The sequence below is a fragment of the Chlorocebus sabaeus genome, chromosome 2, assembly GCF_047675955.1.
Source record: "Chlorocebus sabaeus isolate Y175 chromosome 2, mChlSab1.0.hap1, whole genome shotgun sequence".
Lineage (NCBI taxonomy): Eukaryota > Metazoa > Chordata > Mammalia > Primates > Cercopithecidae > Chlorocebus > Chlorocebus sabaeus.
The window spans coordinates 100,134,068-100,153,726 of NC_132905.1; the positions used below are offsets into that span (position 1 = coordinate 100,134,068).

The following is a 19,659-nucleotide window of genomic DNA, read 5'->3' on the forward strand; positions in this document are numbered from 1 at the left end:
CTAGGCTAGAGTGCAATGGTGCGATCTTGGCTCACTGCAACCTTCACTTCCCAGTTTCAAATGATTCTTCTGCCTCAGCCTCCCAAGTAGCTGGGACTACAGGCACGTGCCACCGTGCTCAGCTAATTTTTGGGCCAGAGCCAGTGCACCTGGCCCATTTGTTATAATGATTGAGACGAGACGCAATTAACTGAAGTCCACACTTTGACAATTTCCTTAGGTTTGCCTCGTGTCCCTAATGTGGTATCCATTAAAACACCCCATTACATTGAGTTATGTGTCTTTAGGCTCCTTCTCAGACTTTCCTCATTTTTGATGATTTTGTCAGTTTCGAAGACTACTGGGCAGATGTTTTGAAGAATGTCCCTCAATTAAAATGTGTCTGTTTTCTCCTGGTTAGACTGGGACTATGGGTTATAGAAAGAAAGCATCTAGGGGTGAAGTGCCACTGTCACCCCATCACATCAGGGACACACATTGTGTCCCTGTAACTGTGAGGCTCACTTGGCTGAGGTGGAATCTGTCAGTTTTCTCCACAATAAACTGGTTCTTTCCCTCCTTTTCTTTATTGCAGTCTTTGGGAGGAAGTAGCTATGTGTGGTCTACACTTAAGGAGCGGGGAGTTACGTTCCCCTCCTTGAGGCTGAGTATTTACAAAATTTATTTGGGCAGCTTTTTTTTTTTGAGTCGGGGTCTCAGTCTGCCACCAGGCTGGAATGCAGTGGTTGCCTGGCCTTGACAGCTTTTTTTTTTTTTTTTTGAGACAGAGTCTTGCTCTGTAGCCCGGACTGGAGTGCAGTGGCCGGATCTCGGCTCACTGCAAGCTCCGCCTCCCGGGTTTACGCCATTCTCCTGCCTCAGCCTCCGGAGTAGCTGGGACTACAGGCGCCCGCCACCTCGCCCGGCTAGTTTTTTGTATTTTTAGTAGAGACGGGGTTTCACCGTGTTAGCCAGGATGGTCTCGATCTCCTGACCTCGTGATCCGCCCGTCTCGGCCTCCCAAAGTGCTGGGATTACAGGCTTGAGCCACCGCGCCCGGCCTTGACAGCTTTTGAACAGTTTAAAATGAATTGAGGCTGGGCAAGGTTGCTCACGCCTGTAACTGCAGCACTTTGGGAGGCTGAGACGGGTGGATCACTTGAGCGCAGGAGTTCCAGACCAGCCTGGGCAACACGCGAGACCCTGTGTCTACTAAAAATACAAGAATTAGCCAGACATGGTGGCGTGTGCCTCTAATTCCAGCTACTCAGGAGGCTGACATGGAGAATCACCTGAGCCCAGGGAGGCTGAGGCTGCAATGAGCCGTGGTCTCACCAATGCACTCTAGCCTGTGTGACAGACTGAGACCCTGCCTATAAAAAAAAAAAAAAAAAAAAAGAAAAAAGAACTGAAATAAGACCCAAGTCCAACATTTGCAGAACCTCTCCAGAATGTGCACAGAAACGACACTGGGGTTCTAAGGAACAGTCTAGGCAAACCTGGGCACATCCCCTCAGTCCCACAGTTGTAAATGTATTGTAACACATAACAATTGTGAGATTCAGGCACAGTCTGGGTCTCTGTTCCTGGAAAGTGTGATCCTCTGGGCACAGCCCCTGCTCGCTTGGCTGTGTTGCCTGCCTGACCCCTGCTCTAATGAGCCCACTGCTCAGAGTTTGCTCAAACCATCCAATTCCGAGTCTGGGAACCAGGAGATGGCTGGACACCCGCTCACCACACAGAAGACTGTGGCCTGAGTCAAGAGAAGTTTCTGGCGGTTGAGCTTCCAGGGCTTCCTGAGCGAGGTTGCAGTGAGCCGAGATTGCGCCATTGCACTCTAGCCTGGGCGTCGCAGCGAGAATGTCTCAAAAAAAAAAAAAAAAAAAAAAAACAAAACCAAAAAGAAAGAAAAAAAAAATTCTGAGCAAGATTCCAGGGCTTCCTGAGGGCGCGTTTAAGTTGTAGTTGCTGAGAATCCCAAGTTCTTGTGGAGGCTGCAAGGTGAGGTTGCGTCAGCGAGGAGCCACTCCAGCATGCTCGGGGAAGGGCATCGTTACTGCTGCAACGAACCGTTTGCAAGTGAAGGCGCACTAACAGGTGGAAGGACTACAAAGAAACCCAGAAACCAGACCTGGACACATGAAATACAGGGTTTAGCTGAAGAAATACTCCACAGGAAAGGACGGCCTGCGCGAGGTCACCCACCCCGTCTTGGTTTTCTGCCACTTCGCTCCAGTTAGTTCCCCAAGTCCGCCCACGCGCGCGCCCGCTGAGAAAACGCCCACCCCGGCGGTCCCGCTGCAGGTCACCGGCGGTGCAGACCCCGGGACTGTGTCCAGGCTTCGGAGTCCAGGGAGCTCCAAGGCACCCAAATCTTCCGTGGTTTCCACCTCTTCACGCTCAGGTTCCGCTCAACTTAAGCTGAGGGGCGACGACCTCAGGCGACGTCAGTTTCCCCCTGGGACCACGAACCCACGGCCCCATTTCTCTTCTTTCTCCTAAAAGCCTTTTCTTTTTTGAGACCTAAGACATTAGTGAGACACACGAGCAGACACGGGCTCAGTCGGGAAAGGCGGGAACTCCAAGCGGCGGGGCCTGCAGGTCCAGGCGGTTCGCGGGCTTTCTGACCGCATTTGGCCGAGTTCTTCTCTGAAGACCCGGGATCCCCGGCTGTGGGGGCGCATTCGGCGGGCTGGTGGCGTAGGATTTTGTCCCGGGCTGGGGTGAGGGAGCCCTTGCGGATCCCGAGATTCACCTCAGCAGCCTCTTCTGGGGTAGGCCTCAACTTCCCGCGGCGGCCCACGGTCAACGACTAATTCCTGAGGGGGGGAAAACGGCCTGGCCCTGTCCAGGTGGTTGCTAAGCACGGTCCGACGCCGCCCGCACGTGCAGTGAGCCCGGCCCGCGGTCCTGTGGACACAAAGCAGAGGCGCCGCCAGCGCGCTACCAGCAGCGCGAAAATTTTGCCGCTCGGCCGGCCCTGCAGGGGCTTTTAAAATCGGCCAATCACAGCGGGCGCCAGGCCTCCGCTATCCGCTTACTGGTCCTGCCGTAGGAGGCGGGTACGTGAGCGCGCCAATCTGTGGCCGGCGAATGCATAGGGCGGGGCTCCGCCCAGGCCGCACCGCCCTGAGCGCGCGTGCGCCAGACCGGGAACGCGGCCCCCTGATTGGCGGCGCGTGCCGGGGGCGGGGCCGCGGCTGCGTGACAGTTGTCGCGGGGGAGGGCGAGCCCCAGCGCGGGGGAGGGAGTGTAAATAGAGCGAAGGCTGCTCTGTGTCAGCCCCGTCACCGACGGGTGGCCCGCGCGGCGTCTGAGGGAGATGGAAGTTGAGCAAGAGCAGCGGCGCCGAAAGGTGGAGGCCGGGAGGACGAAGGTAAATATCAGAGGCTTCTTCTCTAGCTGCTGCGGCGTGAAGTCCTAAGGGCGGCTCCGGTGCCCGCCACCGCCCCCTGCCAGGAGCGGACGCTGTCCGGCGGAAGCCGCCGCCGAGGTCTCGCTTTCCCGCCGGCTCCTCTGGAAGCCGCCTCCTGGCCGCCGCCATCTTGAATCCGCCGCTCTCCGCCAGGGCCCGACCCCCACCGCGGCCACAGCCAATCAGCGGCCGAGACGCGCGGCGCTTCTCGGGCGGGCCGGGGCGGGGCTGCGCCTGCGTCGGGGGGGCGGGTTGCTCGCAGTGCACGCCGGGGCGGGGTGTGGCTGCCGGGCGGGGACACGAGGGCGTGGCGTGGCTGCGCGGAGCGGGGCGTGGCGGGCGCTGGACCCCAGGCTGGATCCTTGAGTGGCCCCCGCGTCCTCCGGGACAGGGTGGCTTGGGGCGGGCGGCCGGTATTCGGGGGGCTGCGTAGTCTAGCGCTAGTTTCCGGCGCGGCCGGGGCCGGGGGCGTGGCGCGGGTGGCCTGCGGCGCCTTCTCAGGGTGCGCCTTCGCCCCGTTCGTCGGAGACGCTTTCCCGGCGCGTTTCCCGCGGCGTTGCAGTCCCTACCGTGTGAAAGGCCCCCGCGGCGCTTCCGGCAGCCGTCTTCTTCCCGCGCCCTTGGGCGCGCTTCCTGCCCATCCTGGCCCAGCGTAGCGCTGCCGGGAATCCACGCGGCGCTGGCGCCGGCCCCTTCGAGGGACGCGTTCCCGTCTTTTCCCGCCCCGGGTTTCGCCGTGAAAAGGCGCTCGGTTTGATGGCCACGGACTGGGGTTTCATGTGGGGAATAAAGCGCGCAGAGCCCATGACTCGGGGACACTGGAACGGGAGTCCCGAGAGCGCTAGGCGGAACCGCAGGAGCTGCCGGGACGAGGCCGGCCTCTCTGCGAGGTGCGCGCGGCTCCCCCAGGATGCTCTGGCCGGGGCGCTGGGGAAGAGCGGGGGCTCCAGGGCGCGGCCGGCAGGGGACGCCGGGCTGGGCTGGGGAAGGGCTGAGGCGGGCAGGCCTGCAGGGAGCTGCGAACCGGAGCACAGAGCTCCGTGGAGGGTAGAGGGTGGGGAGGGAGGGATAGGATGCTGCCTGTAGGGCGACGCAGGCTGGAGACCAGGTCTGTGCTATCCCCACGTGGATAGGTGTGGTGGAGGAGGGCACGAAAATAAACTACATGAGTTTGACTTTGAAGAAATTTCCTTGAGAGACCATTTTCTTGTGTAAATGGCCTTGTGTAATTTTTCTGGGTCCATGAGCTTGTGTACTTGTGTTGTCGTTTACGCAAATGTGTGTTCCATGCGTTTTGTTTTTGTGGCCACAGTTGTTTGAGGGAACAGATGTCTCCCCGTGAAAGGCTGATGTGGGATCGCATACCTCTTGAGTAAGATGTTAGTGGGAGATGAGGCTCACACATAGTCTCAAACCCTCGGATTTGAGGACTGAGCAGAGCTAGGCTGTGCCTTCTGATGGGCGATGCTCCGTGGAGGTCCCTGGTGCTTTGGTGAGCTGTGTCATGAAAAATAGAACATCTGATTCCATAAAGGAAGACGTGAGATTGACCTGGCTTAATTAATTTTTTGCTATTTCTGTACTTTGTCTCAGAATCTATGGCTAGGAAGTTTTGGCTGGGCTATGTATTTCTTCAGTTGGGGGAAAATTGGGGCAAGAAGGGAGAGATTTAGCTTTTATATCATTTTAAAACTTAAGTATGCCCTGATTAGGCTATCAATCTTTTATATAGATGTATTTTTTTAAAGTTTTATTTTTCTGTAAACTGCCAAGGGCTAGGAAAGCTATTCTGCCAATCAGCTGTATGGTTTTCTTTACCAGGCATAATTAGTAGTCCTCATTGTTAGACCCCTTGGATATAGATATTGATGAAGGCAGTGTTTGTGGAGAGCGATCTGTTGGCCAAGTGTGGCAGAGTAGACTGGGTCAGCCCTCAGGCCTCATGATCCCCACCAGTCTGTTGACTTTGTGGTTGTGTTATTTTTTTCTCACTTATCTTTGCCTTTACTACTTATCTACGTTTTTGCGCAGCTTGCTCACTTCCGACAGAGAAAAACAAAAGGTGACGGTTCGCATTCGGAGAAAAAGACGGCGAAGAGGAAGGGCCCGGCTGTCGATGCGCCTGTCCAGGAGGAGAGTCCGATAGCCAAGGAGGACCGTGCACTCCGTGGAGGAGGGGACATTTGCAAAAGCACATCATGTGACGACACCCCTGATGGGGCAGGCGGGGCCTTTGCTGCTCAGGTAGATTTGCTCATTGTGTTTGAACATTTCGCTTATCTTCTAGTGATTTCTAGTGTGATTTGCTAAAGATGGTCTTTGGTCTGTTTTTGACTCTCAAAAGTCAGGGAAGAGTGTGTTATTTTAGTTTATAAAAAGTGAGGGCCAGGTGCGGTGGCTCACACCTGTAATCCAGGCATTTTAGGAGGCCAAGGCAGGCTGATCACCTGAGGTCAGGAGTTCCAGACAAACCTGGCCAACATGGAGAAACCCCATCTTTACTAAAAATACAAAAGTTAGCCCGACATAGTGGTGCACACCTGTAGTCCCAGCCACTTGGGAAGCTGAGGGAGGAGAATAGCTTCAACTCGGGAGGCAGAGGTTGCATTGAGCCGAGATCGTGCCAGTGCACTCCAGCCTGGGTGACAGAGTGAGACTCTATCTCAAAAAAAAAAGTGAGTAAATTTTTATGGTTTTATTCTTTTTTTTTTTTTTTTTTTTTTTTTGAGATGGAGTCTCGCTCTGTCGCCCAGGCTGGAGTGCAGTGGTGCAATCTCTGCTCACTGCAAGCTCCGCCTCCCGGGTTCACGCCATTCTCCTGCCTCAGCCTCCCGAGTAGCTGGGACTACAGGCGCCCGCCACTGCGCCCAGCTAATTTTTTTTCTATTTTTAGTAGAGACGGGGTTTCACCATGGTCTCGATCTCCTGACCTTGTGATCCGCCCGCCTCGGCCTCCCAAAGTGCTGGGATTACAGGCGTGAGCCACTGCGCCCGGCCGGTTTTATTCTTAATAAATTTGGTTTTTCTTTTCTTTTCTTTTTCTTTTTTTTTTCTTTTGTTTGTTCCAGACAGCATCTTGCTCTGTTGCCCAGGCTAGAGTGCTGTGGTGTTATCACAGGTCACTCCTGCCTCAAACCCCTGGGCTCAAACGATCTTCCCTCCTCAGCCTCTAAAAGTGCTGGGATTATAGGCACTTTATAATACCTATTGTATTTTATGTAATTTTGAGAAATGTTGGATTAACTGCTTGAAGGCAAGTGTCAGTTGTTTGCTTTGTAATGGAAGACTGGGAGTTCTTCATGTGTGGTTGTGTCTATCAGCCCCTTTGATGGGTGTTTCTTGGAACACTTAAAGTATAATATTCCTTCACATAACTTGTAAATGCACCTGTTTGTCACGTTTGTCTTTTACCTTTTCACTAAAAGTGAGATGAGGAGGGAAGGGGTGAAGGTATTGCAGACATAGTGTGTTGCTAGAGGAGACTGAGTCTGCTGCTTGAGGCCTTGTGAGCTGCAGGGGCACCCCCATGGGCAGGTGTGGCAGGTGAGTGCACACTGAGTCCTGAAGGGGCTGGCCTTCCAAGCTCCTTGGGGGCCTACAAACCTGCCTGGAGGCAGGCTGTCCTTGGCCCTTTTGTGTGAATTATGAACAAGGGCCTTGGGTTTTGAGTGTCCCTGCTGCTGCAGCAGAATGGGTGCAGGTTTTGGTGTTTGCTAGGATTCGCTGGAAAACTGGTGACCAAAGGGAGAATCTGGCCCAAGGTCATATGTGTCTATCCTGCTTTACTTAAAAAATTGAGTTGCTACTCGGGAGGCTGAGGCAGGAGAATAGCGTAAACCCGGGAGGCGGAGCTTGCAGTGAACTGAGATCCGGCCACTGCACTCCAGCCTGGGTGACAGAGTGAGACTCTGTCTCAAAAAAAAAAAAAAAAAAAAAAATTGAGTTGTTGCCAACAGTTAAAATTTGTGTTATTCCACCTACAAATCCTGATTTTTTTTTTTTTTGGAGACAGATTCTTGCTGTCGCCCAGGCTGGAATACAGTGGCCCGATCTCAGTTCACTGCAAGCTCCGTCTCCTGGGTTTATGCCATTCTCCTGCCTCAGCCTCCTGAGTGGCTGGGACTACAGGCACCCACCACTTTGCCTGGCTAGTTTTTTGTATTTTTTTAGTAGAGACGGGGTTTCACCGTGTTAGCCAGGATGGTCTGTATCTCATGACCTCGTGATCCACCCGTCTCGGCCTCCCAAAGTGCTGGGATTACAGGCTTGAGCCACTGCGCCCAGCCCTCAATTTTTTTATTTTTCATTTTTTATTTTTTTTGGATGGAGTCTCGCTCTGTCGCCCAAGCTGGAGTACAGTGCCGCCATCTCGGCTCACTGCAAGCTCCACCTCCCAGGTTCACACCATTCTCCTGCCTCAGCCTCCCGAGTAGCTGGGACTACAGGCGCCCGCCACCACACCCGGCTAATTTTTTGTATTTTTAGTAGAGATGGGATTTCACCGTGTTAGCCAGGATGGTCTTGATCTCCAGACCTCAAGATCCGCCCACCTCGGCCTCCCAAAGTGCTGGGATTACAGGCATGAGCCATTGAGCCCGGCCCTGAATTTTGTTTTTTATCTCTTGAGTTTTTTGGTTGTTGGGTTGGTGGGTTTTGTTTTTTTTTTTTTTTTTTTTTTTTTTTTTTTTTTTTTTTTTGAGACAGAGTCTCACTCTGTTGCCCAGGCTGGAGTGCAGTGGTGCGATCTCCGCTCGCTGCAAGCTCCGCCTCCCAGATTCACGCCATTCTCCTGCCCCAGCCTCCCGAGTAGCTGGGACTAAGGGCGCCGGCCAACACGCCCGGCTAATTTTTTTGTATTTTTTTTTAGTAGAGATGGGGTTTGACCATGTTAGCCAGGATGGTCTCGATCTCCTGACCTCGTGATCCACCCACTTCGGCCTCCCAAAGTGCCGGGATTACAGGCGTGAGCCACCACACCTGGCTTAAAGCAATATTTTAAAAACCAAAAGCTGGTAAAATGTAAGGATACTTTCTCTAGGAAAATGTATGTGCTCCTGCGGCCAGGATTCTGCATGGAATGAAGGCCTGGCAGGGCCTAACTGATTTTCGTCTCACCTCGTCATCCTGAGTTCCTCTGCACAGTTGTAGCTTGACATCAGCAGAGACATACCTCTTCTTCCTGTCCATTGGCTCTAAAATGGTGGGCAAAGGTCGGGTACCAGTCAGCTTTTTCCACAGAATTCCTGTTATTTTAATAAGCTAAACATGCAGTCATCAGGTGTTAACCCCTATTGGGTCTTGGACATCAGCTTTTTTTCCCTTTTTTTTTGAGGTAAGGTCTTGTTTTCTTGCCCAGGTTGGAGTGCAGTGGCGCAATCATGGCTCATTCCAGCCTTGACCTACTGGCCTCAAGTGACCCTCCTGTCTCAGCCTCCCTAATACCTGGGACTACAGGCGTGTACCACCATGCCTGTCTAACTTTAAAGAAAAATTTGTAGAGACAGGGTTATACTGTGTTGTCAGGGCTGGTCCCAAACTCCTGAGCTCCAGTAATTCTCCCACCTCAGCCTCCTGAAGTGCTGGAATTACAGGTGTGAGCCACCCACCTGGCTAAAATTTGTATTCTTTATACATGTATAGGTAAACTAAGTCATATGTGTAGAAGAGAGCCTTTGTGTTTCTGTTGTATACTAAGTGAGAAATCAAATTTTTTAAGCCATTTTGTCAGTTATGTATATAAAAACCATCGGTGCTGTAAGAAGCAGATATTTCATTAACTTTTTCTCTGATTATATCATTGTACATCATCAGTCTAAAAACGAGTTTTTTCATATGTTGTAAAATAGTTCATGATATTTGAGTTTAACATGCCTTTAATCCAGATGTAGATGTTAAAATAGGAGTAATTTTGTGTTCAGAATAATGATCTTCTGAAAAGTGAAATTCTGGCAAAGAGTTCACTGTTTAAAGCTAGGAGCTGGTGGTCGTGTGGTTGAATAATGTCCCAGGCCAGGGCGCTCCCCTCTCAGATGGTTGGTCATGCTGTGTCCGGAAATCAGGAATCCTCAAGGAACCTTTATGTTGTAGTTGTACCAGTGCTTTGAATATAATTAAAGGCGTATTTGTTTTATTTTACCCATCTATAAATTGTGAGAGGTTTGGCTATCGGGAGTCTAGTGAGCTTATTGAACAGCATAAGATGGTAAATGTGTGTGTGCGTGCGTGTGTGTGTGAGGGGGAGGGAGAAATAATTGTGCTTTCCAACGTATAATAAATTGCTTACTTTGATCGCTAGCTGTTAGGTAAATGCAAAGTCTTTTTTCTTTTTTTTTTTTTTTGGAGACAGGTCTTCCCTCTGGCACCCAGGCTGGAGTGCAGTGGCCCAATCACAGCTTACTTCAGCCTTGACCTTGCTGGCTCAGGTGATCCTCCCACCTCGGCCTCCCAAAATGCTGGGATTACAGGCATAAGCCACTGTGCCCAGCCGATATAAGACATATTTTTAACCAACTTTAAGATCTTAGGTTTTTTTCAGGATGGTTATAAGTGAAGGTAGAATTACAGGAAGACTGTGGTAAATATTCAGGATTCAGCTATGTTCCCTTACAATTTGTTAAGTGCATGATGGAAAAATAGTTGAACCGATGCAACAGCTGTCTCAGTTCTGGAAGTTAACTCAGAAATGGCAGAAAGCAGGGTCAGGCGTGGTGGCTCTCAGCACTTTGGGAGGCCAAGGTGGGAGGATGGCTGGAGCCCAGGATTTTAAGACCACCCTGGGCAACATAGTGAAACTCTGTCTCTATGAAAAATATAAAAATTAGCTGGGCGTGACAGTGCATACCTGTAGTCTAAGTTACTCAGGAAGCTGAGTTGGGAGGATCACCTGAGCCCAGGAATTTGAGGCTACAGTGAGCTATGGTGGCACCACTACGCGCCAGCCTGAGCGGCAGAACAAGGCCTCGCCTCAAAAAAAAAAAAAAAAAAAAAGTAAAAATAAAGCAGTAGTAGAAAGCAGAATTTGACCTTTCAGTTACAGATGAGGAACAAAATGAGGAGAGGCCATTTTTTGTAAAAGAACTATCCAGCCGGACGCATTGGCTCACGCATGTAATCCCAGCTCTTTGGGAGGCCAAGGTGGGCAGATCACCTGGGATCAGGAGTTCGAGACCAGCCTGGCCAACATGGTGAAACCCAGTCTCTACTAAAAGTACAAAAATTAGCTGGGCCTCGTGGCAGGCGCCTGTAATCCCAGGTACTCAGGAGGCTGAGGCAGGAGAATCATTTGAACCCAGGAGGCGGAGGTTGCACTGAGCTGAGATCACGCCATTGCACTCCAGCCTGGGGGACAAGAAGGATACTTCATCTCAAAAAAAAAAAAAAAATCCAAAAATTGCTCAGAGGTCAAGAATTTCAGAAGAAAATACAAAAACTTTGGCTGAAGATTTAACTAGTGCTATAGAACGCTTAAGAAGTGTAGTTCTAGCACTTTTCCAACTCATATTTGTATCAAATACCAGGAAAAATAGTTACCATCATTTATCATCTAGATTCCTGGCCCCTCTTTACTGTTTTGTCATTTTAAGTTGTTTCACAAGTAGTTTACAGAAGTAAAAATAAAGCAATAATTTAAAACAACTTCATTAGAAATTTGCTCCAACCTCTTTGCATCAACTAAGTTTTGGCACGCAAACATTAGTAGTGTCTTCTTAAGGAAGTGGATGGTCCACGTTCCTTTGAAGTGGGATCATTCAAGTGAGTGGGCAGCTGATTGAGACCACTGTGTCCCCTTTTCGTCCCTCACTTCCTCTTGATTCTGAGAAGACTGATCCTAGGGTATTGTCAAATGAAGACTTGTGTGAAATTTTATTTTCATGTTAGTTTTGCCGTCATTGGCTATGAGTGCGCTCTCTCTGCATTCATCTTGTGACTCATCTGATGATCTTGAAAAGCCAACACTGATTTTTCTTTGCTACTTTGGGAGGAAATGGAAATGTTCTCAGTGAATCATCTTGTTGAGAGCAGGCTAGTCTGAGCACTGTGGCTCATGCCTGTATTCCCAGCATTTTGGGATGGTGAGGTGGGAGGATTGCTTGAGCCTAGGAGTTTGAGGCCAGCCTTGGAACATAATGAACACAGAGACCCTGTCTCTACAAAAAAATAAAAAATAAGCTGGGCACAGTGTCACACGCCTGTAGTTCTGGCTACGCAGGTGACTGAGGCAGGAGGATCGCTTGAGCCCAGAAGGTCAAGGGCAGTGAACTGTGATTGCACCACTGCACGCCAGCCTGGGTGACAGAGCGAGACCTCGTTTCAAAGAATTAATTAAATTTTTTTTGAAAGTAGAGTTCATGGCTGGGCACAGTGACTTGCTCCTGTAATCCCAGCACTTTGGGAGGCCGAGGTGGGCAGATCACAAGGTCAAGAGATCGAGACCATCCTGGCCAACATGGTGAAACCACATCTCTACTAAAAATACAAAAATTAGCTGGGCCTGGTGGCATGTGCCTGTAGTCCCAGCTACTCAGGAGGCTGAGGCAGGAGAATCGCTTGAACCTGGGAGTTGGAGGTTGCAGTAAACCGAAATTGCGCCACTGTACTCCAGTCTGGCAACAGAGTGAGCCTCCGTCTCAAAAAAAAAAAATAATATTCTATAAAAATATATTATAGGCCGGGCGTGGTGGCTCACACCTATAATCCCAGCACTTTGGGAGGCCGAGGTGGGTGGATCACGAGGTAAGGAGATCGAGACCTTCTTGGCTAAGATGGTGAAACCCCGTCTCTACTAAAAATACAAAAAATTAGCCGGGCGTGGTGATGGACACCTGTAGTCCCAGCTACTCGGGAGGCTGAGGCAGGAGAATGGTGTTAGCTCGGGAGGCGGAGCTTACAGTAAGCCAAGATGTGACAGAGCGAGACTCCGTCTCAAAAAAAAAAAAAGGCCGGGCGCGATGGCTCACGCCTGTAATCCCAGCACTTTGGGAGGCCGAGGCGGGCGGATCACAAGGTCAGGAGATCGAGACCATGGTGAAACCCCATCTCTACTAAAAATAGAAAAAATTAGCCGGGCGCAGTGGCGGGCGCCTGTAGTCCCAGCTACTGGGGAGGCTGAGGCAGGAGAATGGCGTGAACCCGGGAGGCGGAGCTTGCAGTGAGCCGAGATTGCGCCATTGCACTCCAGCCTGGGCGACAGAGCGAGACTCCGTCTCAAAAAAACAAAACAAAACAAAACAAAACAAACAAAAAAAAATTTAGAACTTGAGAATTGTTAATGCGGAAGGTTCACTTTCTGAACAGGTGGAAATGAGCTCTCCTTGTTAAATGAAGTCGGCATAGGTCTGCAAGTAGAGGAGCTGGGAAAGGCCTGAGGCTGCAGCCCTGGACCTTGCTTTAAATGCTGCTTTCTGGCCCTCCCCTTCTTAGCTGGAGGACCGAGATGGAGAAAAGAGAGAGGACTTGGAACAACTGCAGCAGAAGCAAGTCAGTGACCACCCTCCAGAACAGCGTGGGATTTTCACAGTGAGTGACCCCCGTCAAGAACAGCGTGGGATGTTCACAGTCAGTGACCACCATCCAGAACAGCATGGGATGTTCACAGTCAGTGACCACCATCCAGAACAGCGTGAGATCTTCACAGTCAGTGACCACCATCCAGAACAGCGTGGGATGTTCACAGTCAGTGACCTCCATCCAGAACAGCGTGGGATGTTCACAGTCAGTGACCCCCATCCAGAACAGCGTGGGATGTTCACAGTCAGTGACCCCCATCCAGAACAGCGTGGGATGTTCACAGTCAGTGACCACCCTCCAGAACAGCATGAGATCTTCACAGTCAGTGACCCCCATCCAGAACAGTGTGAGATCATCACAGTCAGTGACCACCATCCAGAACAGCGTGGGATGTTCACAGTCAGTGACCACCCTCCAGAACAGCGTGGGATGTTCACAGTCAGTGACCACCCTCCAGAACAGCATGAGATCTTCACAGTCAATGACCCCCATCCAGAACAGCGTGGGATGTTCACAGTCAGTGACTGCCATCCAGAACAGCGTGAGATCTTCACAGTCAGTGACCACCATCCAGAAGAGCGTGAGATCTTCACAGTCAGTGACCACCCTCCAGAACAGCGTGGGATCTTCACAGTCAGTGACCCCCATCCAGAACAGTGTGGGATCTTCACAGTCAGTGACCACCATCCAGAACAGTGTGAGATCATCACAGTCAGTGACCACCATCCAGAACAGTGTGAGATCATCACAGTCAGTGACCACCATCCAGAACAGCCTGGGTTCTTCACAGTCAGTGACCCCCGTCCAGAACAGCGTGAGGTCATCACAAAGGTATTCTTCAAGTTCTCTGTTAAGGTGTATTCTTTGTCAAAGGATTTCTTTATGTTGTAGAAATCCAAACCAGTGAGAGGACCTTCCATCTCTGCAGGGCCTCTCTTTAAAAGTAGAAACTGAAAACAGAGAGAGCTGGAGGCAAAGGCTTACCCTGTAGGCCCCACGTGCTGCTGCCTGCACATTCTTAGTGTTGCCTGTGGATGGAAAGCCTCTCTTCAGACCTCAAATCTGCCTTCCTTGTGATCTTCCTTTTTTGTTTTTCCCATGGGACATTGAAGAGAAGCCACCCTTCATAAGTTTGAGGAATTTCACGTATTGCCTTTATTCTGGTTGCCCCTGTCGATGGACTCACCTGGCTGTTCAGCATTTTTCTTAGGCCTGGCACCTCAGGTTTCACATCAGTCACGTGACTGGAAGTCCCATGCCAGTTGAGAGCCTGGCAGGGCAGGGAGGCTGTGCCTGTTGAGAGCCTGCAGGGCAGGGAGGCTGTGGTCAGTCTACATGTTGCTGGTTTCTGCCACGTGCCTGGTGGGATGAATTCCATACTTGTTGATTACCTTTATTTTATTGACATGTTTTTTGTTAGCATTTGGAAGAAAACATTAAGTTTGGAATTGACTAATTTTAAAGTGTTACGTTAAAAGCCTATATTTTAGGCTGGACATGGTGGCTCATGCCTGTAATCCTAGCACTTTGGGACGCCAAAGTAGGTGGATCATGAGGTCAGGAATTTGAGACCAGCCTGGCCAATATGGTGAAACCCTGTCTCTACTAAAAATACAAAGATTAGGGTATCACTGCACTCTAGCCCGGGAGACAGACCGAGATTCTGTCTCGAAAAAACAAAACAAAAAACAGAAAGCCTATATTTTAGTCATTTGATTCTAGCTAAACTCAGTTCACACTGTTTTAGGCAGGTTTGGTTGTTTTTTGCTTTTTGGTTTTTTTTTTTTTTTTTTTTGAGACAAAGTCTTGCTCTGTTGCCTAGGCTAGAGTGCAGTGGTGCAATCTTGGCTCACTGTAACCTCCACCTCCTGGGTTCAAGCAATTCTCCTGCCTCAGCCTCCCGAGTAGCTGTGACTATAAGGACCCACCACCACGCCTAGCTAATTTTTGTATTTTTAGTAGAGACAGGGTTTCCCTACGTTGGCCAGGCTGGTCCTGACCTCAAGTGATCCGCTCGTCTCAGCCTCCTGAAGTGTTGGGATTACAGGCGTAAGCCACTGCACCTGGCCGGCAAATTTGTTTGTTTTTTGAGATGGAGTTCCACTCTTCTTGCCCAGGCTGGAGTGCAGTGGCATGATCTCAGCTCACTGCAGCCTCCGCCTCCCAGGTTCAAGCGATTCTTCTGCCTCAGCCTCCTGAGTAGCTGGGATTACAGGCGCCTGCCACCACACCTGGCTCATTTTTACGTTTTTAGTAGAGAATGGGTTTCATCATATTGGTCAGGCTGGTCTCGAACTCCTGACCTCAGGTGATCCTCCTGCCTTGGCCTCCCCAAGTGCTGGAATTACAGGCGTGAGCCACAATGCCGGCCAAGTTTGGTTTTTAATCTGCATTATTGCAGGAAAGATCTAACTCATAGGCGGGGCCTGGAAGAACAGTCTCTGGTGGGTTCTATAAAACCCACTCTTGAGGCCAGGCGCAGTGGCTCAAGCCTGTAATCCCAGCACTTTGGGAGGCCGAGACGGGCGGATCACGAGGTCAGGAGATCGAGACCATCCTGGCTAACACGGTGAAACCCCGTCTCTACTAAAAATACAAGAAAATTAGCCGGGCGAGGTGGCGGGCGCCTGTAGTCCCAGCTACTCGGGAGGCTGAGGCAGGAGAATGGCGGGAACCCGGGGGGGCGGAGCTTGCAGTGAGCCGAGATCGCGCCACTGCACTCCAGCCTGGGGCACAGAGCAAGACTCCGTCTCAAAAAAAAAAAAAAAAAAAAAAAAACAAAACAAAACAAAAAAAACCCCTCTTCATTTATGTATTCACTTTTTGGGACCAGGTCTCATTCTGCCACTTGGGTTGGAGTGTGGTGGGGCCGTCACAGCTTAGTGTAGCCTCAACATTATTTTGATGCTTGAATTGTTGCAGCTCTGTCCATGGGGAGCCTCTTCAGGTGGCCCCTGTGTCATGTGTTTGAAGCACATCCTGGCTTTCTGACACTGCAAGTTGGTGCCGCAGGCTCATCGTGTGGGCCCTGTCTCCGTTCTGAGTCCGCTGTTTCTCCAAGGAGTCTTGGTGCCTTTTACTGGATTGTGGTATTGAGACCAAGACCTGGGCACTCGGTGTGCTCACTGCTACTGGGATGTTGCTGCTGCTTCTGGGCTCTCTCCGTGGATGGAGTGAGAAAGGGTGTGCCTGGGAGCTAGTCTGTGTGTACACTCATAGCTGTATTTATGTTCATCTGTATTTATAGACGCATATATTAAAATAAATAGGAGTACACACTGATACCTCAGAGCCTAATCCAGCACCATAGGGTTCACTCTACCCTCCCCCCTGGTTTATCTGCTGTTTCCTTCTCAGACAGTGAGAAGCCTGGCTCTCACTTCTGCCATTTATTTACTTTAAAAATAAATAAATAAATAAATTGGAAGGTTTTTTTTTTTTTTTTTTTTTTTTTTTTTTTTTGAGACGGAGTCTCGCTCTGAGGCCCAGGCTGGAGTGCAGTGGCCAGATCTCAGCTCACTGCAAGCTCCGCCAACCGGGTTCACGCCATTCTCCTGCCTCAGCCTCCCGAGTAGCTGGGACTACAGGCGCCCGCCACCTCACCCGGCTAGTTTTTTGTATTTTTTAGTAGAGACGGGGTTTCACCGTGTCAGCCAGGATGGTCTCGATCTCCTGACCTCGTGATCCACCCGTCTCGGCCTCCCAAAGTGCTGGGATTACAGGCTTGAGCCACCGCGCCCGGCCGTTTTTTTTTTTTTTTTTTTTTTTGATGGTTTCGCTCTGTTGCCCAGGCTGGAGTGCAGTGGCGGGAGCTTGGCTTGCTGCAGCCTCTGCCTCCCAGGCTCAAGTGATTCTCCTGCCTCAGCTTCCCTAGTAGCAGTGATTACAAGCACCACCACCATGCCTGGCTAATTTTTGCATTTTTTAGTGGAGATAGGTTTTCACTATATTGGTCAGGCTGGTCTCTAACTCCTGACCTCAGGTGATCCTCCCGCCTCAACCTCCCAAAGTGCCAGAATTACAGGTGTGGGCCACCACGCCCGACCCCATTTATTTACTTATTTGCTCAACTCTCCTGTAAGTGTATAATAGTTTCAGAATTAGCAACCCACATCATATAAGAAACAAATTTACTAAGTGGAGTTCAGTGTTTCTTTACATCTCGTTTGGTCTCTATTTTCAGTTTCCAGTCAAAATTTTTCCGAGGTGACTCAGGTCACTCCTCTCTTCCCCAGCCCCTCACTAAGATTGTGTCTTCATGGGTGAGTATGTAGTCAGGTTCATTGGTCACTGGCTACTTCCTATCCTGGGATCCCACGCCATCCTGGTCAATTTTTTAAAATTGCATACTGTGTTGTTTTGTTTTGTTTTGTTTTGTTTTGTTTTGTTTTTTGAGGCGGAGTTTCACTCTTGTTGCCCATGCTGGAGTGCGATGGTGCGATCTCGGCTCACCGCAACCTCCACTTCCCGGATTGAAGCGATTTTCCTGCCTCAGCCTCCCGAGTAGCTGGGATTACAGGCGTGCACCACCATGCCCAGCTAATTTTGTGTTTTTAGTCGAGACAGGGTTTCACCATGTTGGTCAGGCTGGTCTTGACCTCCCAACCTCAGGTGATCTGCCCCCTCCTCGGCCTCCCAAAGTGCTGGGATTACAGGCGTGAGCCACTGCACGCAGCCTGCATACTGTTTTTTTTGAGACAATGTCTTGCTCTGTTGCCCAGGCTGGAGTGTAGCAGTACAATCTCGGCTTACCACAGCCTTGAACTCCTGAGCTTAGGCAATCCTCCCACCTCAGCCTCCCAAGTAGCTGGGACTCCAGGCACGTTCCACCACATCTGGCTAAGTTTTGTTGTTTTTATTTTTTTGTAGAGACAGGGTCTCACTATGTTGACAGGATTGGTCTTGAACTCTTGGGCTCAAGTGATCCTCCTGCCTTGGCCTCCAAAAGTGCTGAGATTCCAGGTGTGAGCCACCTCCCCCACCCTAGAAATTGCATGCTTTTAAGTTCATTCTTTGTGATGCACAATTGTGTAGAGTCGTATCCACCACCCAGTTACCTTCCAGAACAACCCCAGCCCCCAAGAGGGCCTGTGTCTTCTTTCCAAACAGCTGCTCCCTCCTTCCCCAGCCTCTGGTAACCACTGGTTTGTTTTTTGTTCTATGGTTTTGCCTTTTCCAGAATGTTCTACAGACGGAATTCTATAATATGTAGAATTAGGCTGGGCGTGGTGGCTCACGCCTGTAATCCCAGCACTTTTGGAGGCCTTTTGAGTTCAGCTTTTTAAATCACTTAGCAAAATGAGTTTAAGATTCATCCAAGTTTTAGATTGGTCAATAGCTCATTCCTTTTTGATGCTGGATTTGTTTATCCACTCACCTGGTGAAGGATGTCTTACTTGCTTCTAGCTTTTTTGTGAATATGAATAATGAATTTGTCTTTTTTTGTTTTTGAGACGGAGTTTCGCTCTTGGGCTCTTGTCTCCCAGGCTGGAGCGGTGATCTCGCCTCACTACAACCCCCGCCTCCTGGGCTCAAGCGATTCTCCCGCCTCAGCCTCCCGAGTACCTGGGATTACAGGTGCATGCCGCTACCACTCGGCTAATTTTCGTATTGCTAGTAGAGATGGGGTTTCGCCATGTTGGCCAGGCTGGTTTTGAACTCCCGACCTCGAATGATCTACCCGCCTCGGCCTCCCAAAGTACTGGGATTACAGGTGTGAGCTATCACACCTGACCTAATTTTTGTATTTTTAGTAGAGACAGGTTTTACCACGTTGACCAGGCTGATCTCGAACTCCTGACCTCAGGTGATCTGCTCACCTCAACCTGCCAAAGTGCTGGGATTACTGGTGTGAGCAACTGCACCTGGCCTATTTTTACTTCCCTTCTTGAAAGTCTGGCTGGTGTAGACATATAGTTGGCAGTTGGTGTCTTACCTGCCGGTGGTTTCGCTCTGCCTCTCTCTAGCTTGTGTTCACTGCTGGGGCCGCCCTGAAGACTTTTGTCTTTGGTATTCTGCAGTTTTGATTTTTTGTGTTCTCTAGAGGCACAGAACCAAAAGGATAGATAGATATATAAAGGGGAGTTTATTAAGGAGCATCGAGTCACATGATCACAAGGTGAGGCCCCACAGTGGGCCATCTACAGGCTGAGGAGCAAGGAAGCCAGTCTGAGTCGGAAAGCTGAAGAACTTGGAGTCTGATGTTCGAGGGCAGGAAGCGTCCAGCACGGGAGAAAGATAGAGGCCAGAGGGCTAACCAGTCTAGTCTAGTCCTTCCACGCTCTGCCGCCTGGTTTTATTTTGGCCACACTGGCAGCTGATTAGATGGTGGCAACCCAGATTGAGGGTGGATCTCCCTTTCCCAGTCCATTGACTCAAATGTTAATCTTCTTTTGCAACATGCTCACAGACACACCAAAGGACGATACTTTGTATCCTTCAATCCAATCGAGTTGACAGTGTTAACTATCACACTAGGTGTGGCTTTTTGTGATGTCATTAATTCTACTTGGGATCTAGGGTTTTCTTCAACATGTGGATGATGCTTCTCTCATCTGTTGCTTCTCAAATCCTAACCGGTATCTCCATGCGTACCTTCTGCCTGTTCTTTCTCTCCTTTAAGTGTTTCGACTTCTCTTGCATACTGTATTTGTCCGTTCTCCTGCTGCTAATAAAGGCATACCCAAGACTGGGTAATTTATGAAGGAAGAGAAGTTTAATGGACTCACAGTTCCACGTGGCTGGGGCGGCCTCATAAT

General features: G+C 50.2%; 1 protein-coding gene across 9 annotated transcripts in view; it reads left to right on the forward strand.

Moving 5' to 3' along the window:
* The first annotated feature begins 3,185 nt into the window (after nt 1-3,185).
* Nucleotides 3,186-19,659, forward strand: part of PCNT (pericentrin) — a 116,792-nt gene continuing 100,318 nt past the window's right edge. For 6 of the 9 annotated variants that reach the window (XM_073011334.1, XM_073011337.1, XM_073011346.1 and 3 more), the window contains exons 1-3: nt 3,186-3,355; nt 5,426-5,638; nt 12,815-13,732. In XM_073011334.1, coding sequence (XP_072867435.1) covers nt 3,302-3,355; nt 5,426-5,638; nt 12,815-13,732 — 1,185 coding nt within the window. In that variant the 5' untranslated portion in view covers nt 3,186-3,301. Of the gene's footprint in view, nt 3,356-3,721; nt 4,285-5,425; nt 5,639-12,814; nt 13,733-19,659 lie in introns of those variants that run through there. The other 3 variants (XM_007970864.3, XM_037984972.2, XM_073011357.1) reach the window with 2 other exon arrangements.